This window comes from Teleopsis dalmanni, chromosome 2 (genome assembly GCF_002237135.1).
Source record: "Teleopsis dalmanni isolate 2A chromosome 2, ASM223713v2, whole genome shotgun sequence".
Lineage (NCBI taxonomy): Eukaryota > Metazoa > Arthropoda > Insecta > Diptera > Diopsidae > Teleopsis > Teleopsis dalmanni.
This window is the reverse complement of record NC_051847.1, coordinates 133,381,928-133,394,254: the sequence shown is the minus strand read 5'-3', so window position 1 is coordinate 133,394,254 and position 12,327 is coordinate 133,381,928. Positions and strand designations below refer to the sequence as shown.

General features: G+C 29.5%; 1 protein-coding gene across 1 annotated transcript; it reads right to left on the bottom strand.

The window, feature by feature from the left end:
- Nucleotides 1–202: 202 nt before the first annotated feature.
- LOC119683035 lies at nucleotides 203–2,325 on the bottom strand. Its single transcript, XM_038096632.1, has 2 exons — nucleotides 1,012–2,325; nucleotides 203–740 (listed from the first exon to the last, which is right to left on the bottom strand). Exons 1-2 carry the CDS (start codon nucleotides 2,135–2,137, stop codon nucleotides 541–543), a joined length of 1,326 nt encoding a protein of 441 aa, XP_037952560.1. The 5' UTR covers nucleotides 2,138–2,325; the 3' UTR covers nucleotides 203–540.
- Between the last annotated feature and the right edge of the window lie 10,002 nt (nucleotides 2,326–12,327).

The window sequence follows — 12,327 nt, the reverse complement described above, 5'->3', positions numbered from 1 at the left end:
TCTTACTTGTAATTTCTTCAATTACATTCAACTACAAAGATTAGTTTTATTTCCATGATTTGACAGTTGAAGATCATATATCGGTAATTAAGGACCACAAAACGTGAAATATATACATAACGTGATATATATACAGAATTAAAAACAAATTTCTTGAAGTTTTAAAATTAAAACAAATTTCAAATAAATATCAAAATATAAATAATGTATGTACATATATATATTTAATAGATCAATAAAACACTATTCTATCTTAAGAAGAATTAAAGAAATAAAATTGTTTTTAACAAAATGTAGTTTTCGAATTTTCTTATATGATATTCTTATCTACAGTTATATGCCTAATAGAATTATCTAAAATGTTACTTAACAAATTATTAAGTGTAATTTTCGTGCTATTTTATTAAATAAATCCCTACCATTGATACTTGTCAATATAGTTCTCTAAACAATACTACATACTATATACTACTGTGTATTTGTTTTTAAATTTTTCTTTTAATTACATTCAAAGTCTCTGAGAAGAGAGATCTTGTCTCACTACTGATCAGGCTCCAACAAGCCCCTACGATCATATACTGGTAGAAACTTTTTAACAATTCTTTCACTGAATTCAGTATCATAGCAGCTGTCCTTAAATTTTACAGCGCGTTCATCTTCCAACATGAGAGCATTGAAATCAGCATCATGAGTATCCTCATTCCTTTGTACAGCCTGTAAAATACAGGATGCGCAAAATGCTAAAAAAAAATGAAAATTATATAATAGTTACAAACCATAAAAAATTTTTAAATTTAAATAAAATATATTTTCATATATTTAAAATATAATATAATATATTATAAAATTTAATATAATATATTATAATATAATAATATATGTCATGTTTGTATATCTATAGAAAACATTTTTAATTTACACAAAATAAAATTGATGCCCCAGCTGAGTAAGCATAAATAATTATTTATCTTATTTTTTATAATTAATTAAAGCATATACAGTCATACTCACCATAAAAAGCTTTTTCTTCTAACTCCATATGGAAGCTGTGTAAACTTGGTATCTTAGCTTTGTAACGCAACTTTGTTAATGTATCCGCCAGAATTTCGTAATAATATTGTATGAGTTCATCTTCCACAGCTAATTGTAACTCTTCGTTCAATGATGTATTAAAGAAATAAAATAAATCAATTGCTGGTGAACCCCAAGCTGAGTATTGAAAATCAATTATAACTGCATCTAAAGGCTTGCCACTTTCGTTATCATATTTTACCATCACATTATTGGTCCAGATATCACCATGTGCCAAGACATTCAGCCTACCTTCAAGTGGATCAAATACGCGTTTCGCTAATTCCATATACATTGGCCTCAGTTTTTCTATCTTTTGTGCATAATGCTCGTAGCCCGGCCATTGACGAAGTCGTCTACCCATCGCCTCTAACAATCCCACAAAGCAAGGTGCATAATTGTCTGTATGACGATTATACATGCCGCGGTCGTAATGTTCTAAAGATCTAGGTTCACGTTCATTCAACACAGCACTGGCAGCATGCATTTTAGCCAATTTTTTTAGCACCATTTTTGATAAATTCTTATCCAAACCTTGCAAGCGATCTGGATTGGTAAAGCCACGCATAGTGAGATCCTCAAAAATAAGTGCTGATTTCCTATAATCCACATTCATTGTTGCAGCAAATATTTGCTCATTATCACCAATTTCACGTAGCAACGCGTTCAGTTTGGGTAGCACACTTTCATAGATGGACATCTCACAGTTGAAGATATCATAGGGTTCCATGATTTGTAGTGCCAATTCATCGCCTTCGAAACTTGTTTTCACGATGTAATGTCCAACTTGATGTTGGCCGGTCCCAGTGACATATTCGGCATTAATGCGCGTTAGAACGCCACCATAATTCTCACCACGTCCTAATGCTGGTGTTATATTGATATTGTTTACTTTAAGTGTGTGATCATTATAATATATACGTAAGCTTTTTTGTATATATTTTGTAGAAAGCCAAACTGGCGTATCCAATAAACTACTGCTCGTCGAAGAAGTCGACTCTCCGCGATTAAGACTGCGTATTTTCGATAGCTCCTCGGCCGTAGTCACGAAATGTGGTGCGGACATTTTGAAAGTGTGAAGCTTGTTTTATTAACTAGTTTTCTAGTTTCAAAATTAACTATTTTATAATTTATTCAGTAATTTCTCTATTTATATATGCGATTTTAAAAAAATCTCAAGTCAAACCTCTTTCGCGAAACGAAAAGTCATGCAACTACACGTGTTGGAAGCAGCTCGAAAACAAATTTCAGTCCGACTTTCGTTCGCGCTTTTATACTTCATCCCATCGCAATGCGTTGTTTGGATTTATCTAAAAATTTATGACATTGCAAAACAAGTTCTCATATTCATTTTAAATAAATTTAAAATGTTATATAGTTAATTATTTTCATTTTTCAAATCGAGAAATATTGTAAGAAATTGCGTTACAAGTGCTTAAGTCTATTAAAATTTATTTTGCTACTTTTTCTAAACACGTTTTCTAACTATTTACGAAGAAGAAAGCGGAAAGATTAATTATACGAGCTTCCACGAATTCTCAAAGTTCTTTCTGTAATAAAAATTATTAAAGTTTTATTTTAATTTGTTACTAATTAAGCATGTTTTGTATATTTTGTCGGTTATTGTTAACCAATAGAAACTAATGGGTAACGTTAACTATTATTATTCCAACTGACTTGAGTCATAGCCAAGGGTGGGACTTGAGTGGTTAAAGCCCCCTCCAAATTGAAACATTGAGCTGTACATGCACAAAAGCAATGTAGATAAATAATCATTGTCTGCAATTAAAGCCGAGTATGTATTTCGATATGGAAGCATATCAACGAACGGAGCTCATATTGAGATTTTAAAATTAGTGGAACTTATTTTAGATTTTGACCCTACTGCCAATCAGAACAAATGGCTAGAATTTACAACAGATTGAGTGGGTTTACTACAATTTCAATACGTTAAAATGCTGCTATTGAACCAGATGCACTGATTGACCAGATGAACTGATTCTTTCGATAAAAGAAAAATAATTTAAACTACTTAAATTTTTAATTTGTATACCACTCTTGAGTATATTTCTAGGAAATGACCCATAATTGACTTAATCCCCTTTCAAGTATCAATCTTTCTTCTCTAATATAATATTATAAAATAATGATGTGGAATATATACCGTTTACATCATAATGAAAATAAGAAAAAAAGTGTGAGATAGAAACTGAGAAGGAAAGAGAGAAAAAACGGATGGAGTAAGAAAACATTTTTAGATGTATAGGTATAACTTACTAACCAAGATCAACCCCAACAAGTTTTCAGTATAAAATTATTCTTTCATATGTTTATCATTATTTCTATTCTCATTATTTGCTTTTATTTACTGCTTAATAGGGTTTGAAAGTTTTCTAACAGAAGTAATTATGAGAACTTTTCTAATATCACGAAAATAGGACTCATTAGTTTTAATAGCAGATATATTTTCTAAAAGGGTTGGGAACTAGTCACCGCGTCACTGCATCCTCGAGGATTATTGTGATAGCAGATATAACTTCAGTACATAGGTCAGGTTAACTAGAATTATTTCGAATTAAAACACTAAGCAAAAACTTTCGTTCCTTAATAACACCAATATGATATTAATAGAATTGAACTACAATTCGCAATTATTGCTACATTATAAGAACATTATAGTACCCTCGAAATATTGTCGAAATATTGATGTAAATAAAAAAATTTCTTAAAAACTATAAAAACTATATAAATAAAAATATATAATCATATTTTCGAACTTCAGGCAAAGTACAAAATTAGTGTCAAATAAATTTCACATCCTTAGAAGTGCATTACTTCCTGCATTTATTCTTCGACTTCTTGGAAATTACTGAACCGTTCTTCATTAAAATTGTTGCTTATCCCTAGGAATAATTGTGAGTATAATACAACTCCCCAGCTCTGCCATCTCAAATAATTTTTCATAGATACAGCAAACTTTGCCATATTGAAAAACTATTTTTTCCTGTTCATTTAACCCATCTGATCAGAAATTCATTTAATCAAGCAATAAATATATACGTTTCACTCGGTAATGGTAGCGTTAGTCGATATCGTTTTTTTAATTTTAAAACTCATATTACACCACATTGTTTTGAAATATGTACATATGATGCGCTCAAAAAGTACCGGATTTTGTAAATAAAACACATAAATTTAAAATGTATTGCAAATTTATTTTATCTTCTTCAAAATATGCTCCTTCTGAAGCGATACACATATGCCAACGCTTAACCCAATCTTCCATACACTTTTCGTAGGCCCGTGAAGGTATGGCTTTTAGTTCCTTCAACGAATTCTCTTTTACCGATTCAATCGACTCAAAACGCTTACCACGAAGTGGCAATTTGAGTTTCGGGAACAGGAAAAAGTCGCACGGAGCGATGACAGTGGTGTCGTGGTGAAGAATCCAATTGTTGGCTTTCCACAAATCTGGCCTTTTCTTACGGATGGACTCACGCAAATGCCTCATAACACCGAGGTAATATTCTTTATTGATGGTATGACCCACTGGCAAAAATTCGTAATTCGTAACACCTCGGTAGTCGACAAAAACAGTGAGCATAACTTTAATTTTCGAGCGACTTTTGCGCGGTTTTTTGGGTTTTGGCTCGTTTTCGAAACGCCATTCGCTCGATTGTTGACTGGTTTCGACGCCATACTCATAAACCCATGTCTCATCACCTGTTATGATGCGTTTCATGAATATAGAGTCGTTTCCATGCTCAAAAATCATTTCTTCACACACGTTCTTTCGGTATTCTTTTTGCAAAAAATCAAGGTATTTCGGTACAAGTCCAGCTGCAACGCGTCTCATGTCCAATATATCATGTAGAATGTGGTGAACGGATCCATTTGAGATGTTTAAGTCATTATCAATATCCCTTTCAGTCATACGACGATCTTCCAGCACAATTTTTTTGATTTTTGCCACGTTTTCTTCGGTATTTGTTATTGATGGACAATATTCGATCACTTCATGAAAATTCCAAACAAACTCGTTGTTCAACTGAATTTTCCATAGTAAAAATCGCTAAATGCACTTGAGGTAACTTCACATTAACAGCTGCTGTAAACAAAAAAATTTTTGAAAAAGGTCTATTACTTAAGGAATAACTAACGAAATCCGGGTACTTTTTGGTATGTACAAATGATAGGAATACTAGATTAGTATCATTGTTTATTGAGAGCATATTCTCCAGAAAATCACTTATCACCTCAAAAGCAAACGACAACAAATAGCATAAATGTACCGAAATGGGTACAACTCAAGAAAGCTTATTTAAGTATTAAACTTTGAAGCACAGTATCGCCATTTTGTTCCATAATATTTCATATAAATCGTTCTTCAAAATAGCACTACCAATAACACACATCAATTCAACTAAGCAAATACTTTAGCAACTAATGCATGATTGGGTGCTTTGCAAATAACTTTTCGCAATTATTTTCTGTTCTAATGCCACATTTCTCTGAAAAAATAAAAATAAATAAAATAGATCCATTCTTACTGAAGAGCAGTTTGACAGGAAATTTCTTCCCTAAAAATCTGTTCCTTTTGTTAACCAAAGAAATCAAAGAGGAAGCGTGTCTCCGTCTAAGTTTTCCCAACTCTTACAATGAGTACTTAACGAAAGGCATAGTTTTTCTAACTAAGCCTCAATTAATAAGTTCCTTGGATCTGGTCTTATTGTTTCAAGGCCAGGTTGACTGAGATGTTTTACATGTTGTTAATGACCTTCACGTATTATTGGCTTATTACAGACATCGATTGCAGTTCAAAGTTTTTTCTCCCTGAACAGATAAACAATGTTTTGGATAAAATTTACATTTGGTTTTACTGTTTTTACTGTTTAAATTATACTTGAATATAGTAGTAGTATATGGTAGTAGTGCCTATCAAAATATGGCAGCTTTGAAGACAAATTTATTTTTCCATGGTGTGGTATATATCACCACACTTGGAAAAATTATTTCCACTGAAGCTTTTCAACTTATAATTCTCTCTTCTTCATCTTTTCAGGTTTAACAGTTCCTTTGCGATCTTATTTGAGTGCTGTAGTAAATTTTAATCTATAAGGAACTGAGATAAAATCCTCAAAACTGACTCTAACCAACATATACGAAGGAAACAAAATTCAAATTCAAATTGATCATTTTTAAAATTGGCTTTCTTCTCAATGTTGATCACACATCAAAACTATATATATTTTATATATTTATATATATATATTCATATATGATTATTAAATTTCTGATTCGTTATATTTTTTTTAACCCCTTTGCAAAAATTTTTCTGAATTCTCAACGCAATCTGAACTCTTTTTATAACCGCAGCTACCAATTTTCGATATTACATACTATTGATAAAAACAAATTTATATATAAAACTTTAAGCTTTCTTAATTAGATATATATTCACCTTCCAGTTGAATGTAATTAAAATAACTTTATTACTTAATAAACCTAGTGTAGACAAACGGGTACGGAAATGTCACGTACGCAGAAAAGTTTGAGAAGCTATTAGCTAATAACCGATCTGAATAGATAAATTTTGTTATGGCCCTATGCTCTTCCTAGGAGTTGAAAGACTTTATATATGCTTAATAAATCCGCCTCACAAATGCATTAAAATATATAAAAGTTAAAGACAATTTAAGCACTAAAATAAACATAAGATAAGTTATGAAAAAGTGCCAGGTGGCTGCACTAAATAAATCAAAGAAATAGATAAATACACATTTTAAAGTTAAAATATTGCTTATATATATTAAACAATTAAATTATAAATTTAACAAATTATCAAATAATTTATATTTAAATAAATAAATAAATAAACTGAAAATTGGGTGAAGTCTACTTATTGTAAAATATGGACCTGGAAGTCTAAAATAGATAACTACGAGTATAATTCAATTTCTTTAAGTAATTCATATAGTAATAGTAATGGTTATATGAGTAATAGTATAGCACAACATGGCAATGCAAAGCAGTTTAATCTTGGATTAATATATAGGGCTTAATGACCAACTATAGCGTAAAGTCACAGGTCTTAAAAAATATTTAACCGCAACTTATTTTCTTAATGCTTTTTAACATTTCCAATTAATCGTTGAAGTGCAAAAACCTATTACTTTTGATGGTTAATTATTAAAAATGATATACTTGATCGAAGCTCAAACTATTGTTTATTAAATTAATATTTATTATTATTAAAACTTGATTGAAGCGTTTGCTATATTACGAAGGGAAGCACTTTTAGCTAATTGCATAGATCTGTAAATAATTAATTATAGCTCAGAAAAATTAAGAGCCCTTGATACGAGTATAATTTGAATACTTAAAATTGAAATGTAATTAAAATAATTTATGTCAGTATTTCCTTTAAATATAATTTTTAAAAAAATTTTATACAAAAGTCATTCAAATTATTTTAAATAATAAGAGAGAAGCCCTTAAATATTTTTTTTTATATTTTTAATCAATTATTAAGAAGTACTTAAATAGTATTCCAGTTAGATATTCCACATGTAAGTGATAGCGTAGTTATAAGATAGAAATATTGTATAAATTATTTTTAAGAATCATATCTCTAGTTATTTTGTTTTATATTTTATAAATAAATGCACTTTGAGACAATACCATAGGTATGATAGATAAAGGCAGATATACTTACCAGTAAAAACTGAACGTAATAGACCTTAGTAAGATGTATACCTGAGATGAGGCGTAATTAGTTTTAAATATTTCAATTTATATCAACCCAAAACAAATGCATAAATCTTACATATAGTATGTGTGTGAGATAATAATAATCAATATAGTTATAATATACGAAAGCATATGTATATTGGGTATAATGTATAAATGGGGGCATTTTCCCTATATAATGTTGATTTAAAAAACTAAAATTCAATAAAATGTTACTTTTGTATAAATAATAAACACATTATTGAGGAACGTATTTAAAGGCTAACTAAAATTGATTACCAAAATGTTGGATCAATATATCAAAGCAATCTGTAATTCAACCGATACCGGTATTCAATACCTTCAAATCAGTATTTCCCAATCTTTTTTATAGTATGCTTGATACAAGATTTTGATCAATTCTACAGTTTTATTAGAAGAAATGAAAAAAGCGTTCCATCTTATCTACAATTCATAACAAGACATGTAGTTATGCGAACGGAAGCCATTTTAGCTTTAACTCAATTACGATATCCGAGAATCGAAGTCTACTTCGGCTAATCCTTCATTTTGTATTGAGAACTTTTAAATTTTCTTCAGTAGTAGGTATTGAGAATTGGTTGTGTCTTTAATTCCCTGTACTCTTACATTTAATTCTTCATCGGTACTGCTAGTGTGGTTATTGTTTTTGCTGTTGTTGAGTACGGAATATATACTTGCATGCGTAATTATGAATGCCAGTAAATATCAATTTCTCTGAGCAATAAATTTATTTTTATTAATGTAATTTTATTAATTGAAAATTCTAAAATAATTGTAAACAAGACACGATTGTAATGCCAAATTTTACTGTTTAGTAACTATTTTTAATCTAAATGACTCAATTCATAGCAAGCTTGAGTTATTTAATTTTAAGTCAAATCAATGTTCAAGGCATTACTTAAATTAATTAATTAATTTAAAAGAAGACGAGAATGTTTTGACGATATTCTGCTTCTTTGAAATACTCTACCATATGTAGAGAGAGTATAGTTATGTCCACATACTAGTTTATATTTATTTATCGAACATGACTATGCATATTGGTTTTATTTTAATTTTAGTTGGTTACGCAAGTATTGTATAAAATGAAAAAAAAATAAATAGGAAACATGAACCGCAAAAGTAAATACCATAATTACACATTACCTGGAATGATACATGACTAGAAAGAAATAGGACTTAGAACAAGTAAAGTTGTTTACAACAACCAGGAAAATGTTTCTGGTAATTTATCTTTATCTTCATAATGTTTTCTTGGAAAAAAGAAACAAATAACTTTTTACCAGTTACTTATTTATTTCTATTAGAAATGCTGTACCAGAATCTCATGAAGCTCTATTGTGTCACAACACCGAATCTATTAACAATGTACATATATACAAATTGTTTTTATAGTATGCACCACTTTAAGAATTCATTATTTTATTCAATCTATAAAATTGTAATGTGTAACCTATTTTTAATAAGAGAAGTCGGAATTTATGTAAATTCCATTGAAGATTTCTAGTTCCAACGTTGTGAATTCTATGAAGTCCACACCTAATCAATAGCGAATATGATTTGTGATGACAGTTTAACATTTAAGTATATGCGCCGTATTTCCACATATATTCAAATATCAATAAAACATTTAAAATATGTAAATATGTAAATGGCTTGTAAACAATTTACGACAATTAATTAAGTAATTATTGTTACAATATGTAAAGTCAACCTGCACGTACATACCTACGTATGTAAAACGAGCGTGTTACTTGTTAGCGGTAGAACAATAAATATTGTTAAATTGTAAAGTTGGAATTTCTCAATGTTTATGGATCTTTTTAAAATGTCAATCAATTAAACAGCAATTCATCAGAAAAAAAATTTTAAAAAATTTAAAAGCAATAAATGCTTATAAGCAATAAATACGTTTATTTATTCTATATTCATTACAAGCAAATTGTGATATTAAGATTTTAATGATAAATACAATAATTATTCCAACTGTGGATAAGTAAGATTAATGTGTCGCAATAAAAAAATATGCATAACTTTTTAACAATAATAAAAAAAACCTACAAAAAAATCTATTTAAAATTAAAATATTCATATTTCTTACAATTGAAAAAGTATAGAGCATAATTGTTAAACACTATAAATTGCATAAAGTGGTTTTTCGAACGGTAGTGAACTACAACAACAAAAATTCATTTTATATTATTTTTAATTTATTGAATTTTTTTCTGACCATACAGCTGTTTCGAGTATTGCCAAATACCCATCATCAGTGGTCTTAGATATAATTATTGTATTTAATTATTCGTAAATAATTTTTTGAACTCGTGCCCTGCCAAATTTGAAGCTCAGAGTCAGCGCACCTTAACCAACCAACTGACTTTTATGTTTGCACATTTTTCTGGAGTTTTGTTAATTTGCTGTGAAAGTTTTATTAACAAATTCACTACTGTGCTTATACCATAAACCAACGGTAAAATAATTGAATTAATTAATCATATTTTAATTTTTAATTATTAAATTTCATAACTATTCTGTTTGTAGAGGCATTAAATTACAATAAATTACTTTACAACTAGAAAGAACGCACAAAATCATACTGAAAAACCCAATTGTTTGTACTACTTGATGCAAAACGAATAATCGAATACGAATTCGTATTCGCCGTATAGTTGGAATATTAAACTTTAAGTAAATGAGAACAAGAAAAAAATGTTAGAACCGCTGTCTGAGTAATAAAGGTTATAGCGATACTTTCATCTACTATATGGATTTATAATGACTCATACCTGAATTCACAACAGGTGCAAACGCCTGTTGCCAATTAATTATATTTTGTATATCTGCCAAGTTTTAAACGACTACTGTAAAAATTTAGACTTGATATCAGATGTTTGATTCACTTTTGCAAGTAATTGAATTAGTGCACCTTAGTGATTTTTTATAAAATAGTAAAAATCGAATATTCAGTTCAGTAATAATTCCTCCATTTGAAAGGAATGAACAACGATGCAATCAAATTGCAAATGGACTCTGTTCTGGAAACGGCAATCGACAATAAAATATTGGAAAGCTGAATTTAAACGTGATCATAAGAGTGTTTTGGATGAAGAGCGTCCGGGTCGTCCAAAAGAGGTCACTACTAAAAAAAATATTGAAAAAAGCCTTGTATAAGATAGCAGAGATAACAAACTTAACATATGAACGTTTATCGAATATTTTACATAAATATTTAGGTATAAAAAAGCTTTCGGTAAGATGGGTGTCGTTTTTGCTCACAATTGACCAAAAACGATGACGACTTTGTCATTCAAAACATTCTTTGGAATTATCTATGCACAATCTAGCTGACTATGAGCATCAAGTGGTGACAATTGTTGAAACATAGATGCATTACTTCACATCTGAGGAAAAACAACAAACCAGAAATTGGGTAGAGCCCGAGGGTAAGGTTCCCAAACGTGCGATTGAGTGGGGAAATCAAGAAAAAACGACCACACGTCAATGAACACCATGTCAAAATGAAATAAATTATGGTACGAATTGCTTTCTCACCCATCATTTTATCCAGATTTAGCTCCCAATAACTGTTGCCTGTTTCGGAACTTGAAAAGACAGCTCCAGAGAAAGAAATTTGCGTGAAATGCTAAAGTGGAATGGAAAACTGAAGTATATTTTGGGGGATTTGACAAATTGTATTATTCAATAGATATCCAAATGTTGCAAGATCATTGTGTCGAGCTAAAAGGTATATTAAAGCATAATATATAATTTTCTAACACAAATGCGTTTTTATTACTTAAGCCGGGTATTCATCAATCCACTTAGTATATACTCACGTTTCTGTTCTCTTCTCCTGTTTTCTAGTATATAGTTTCATCATTACATGCCATAGAAATTACAGCTCATAATGTCATTTACATTTTTATTCCATTTCTTTCTATGATGCTCAAACTTACAAATAACATACATATACTTGTATAATAAAAAAGATAGAAAGATAGATACTTAAGAGGTAAATCCAAGACTAATTTGTTTGTCCAATGAGTATGGAGGTTTGTCTTCAAATAAATTAATGGAAAATGAAATGCATATGTAGAAATGCAAGAATTTTATTTCAAATTAAAACTTTACCATCTAATGGACACATATTTACCCATTAAAACCATGATGGTTTTAGTTTTTATATACGGAATATATTCCCATTACAGTTTGTATTGCTTACAATTATAATAAACCTATTTGGAAACTTAATTACAGTTCTAAAAGTACGTCATTTTTTCATACTAAGATTGTTGGCACTCAATAAGAATGACTTGTATTTTTCTTAGGCGGCTTATAATAAATTGTTAAACCGTTTTTATCTACTACTAAACGATAGCGTCTACTACTAAATGCGTATTAAAAATAATGCTATTTCACAATGAAATTACGAGGGAATTTTGAAGAGTATTTTATTTTGATTTATTAAATTTTAAAAATACAAAA

Coding starts and splice junctions, on each gene's coding strand:
- LOC119683035 (XM_038096632.1), bottom strand. CDS start 2,137: ATGTCCGCACCACATTTCGTGACTACGGCCGAGGAGCTATCGAAAATA. Junction 741..1,011: donor AGAAGAAAAAGCTTTTTATG/GTGAGTATGACT, acceptor ATTTTTTTTTAG/CATTTTGCGCATCCTGTATT.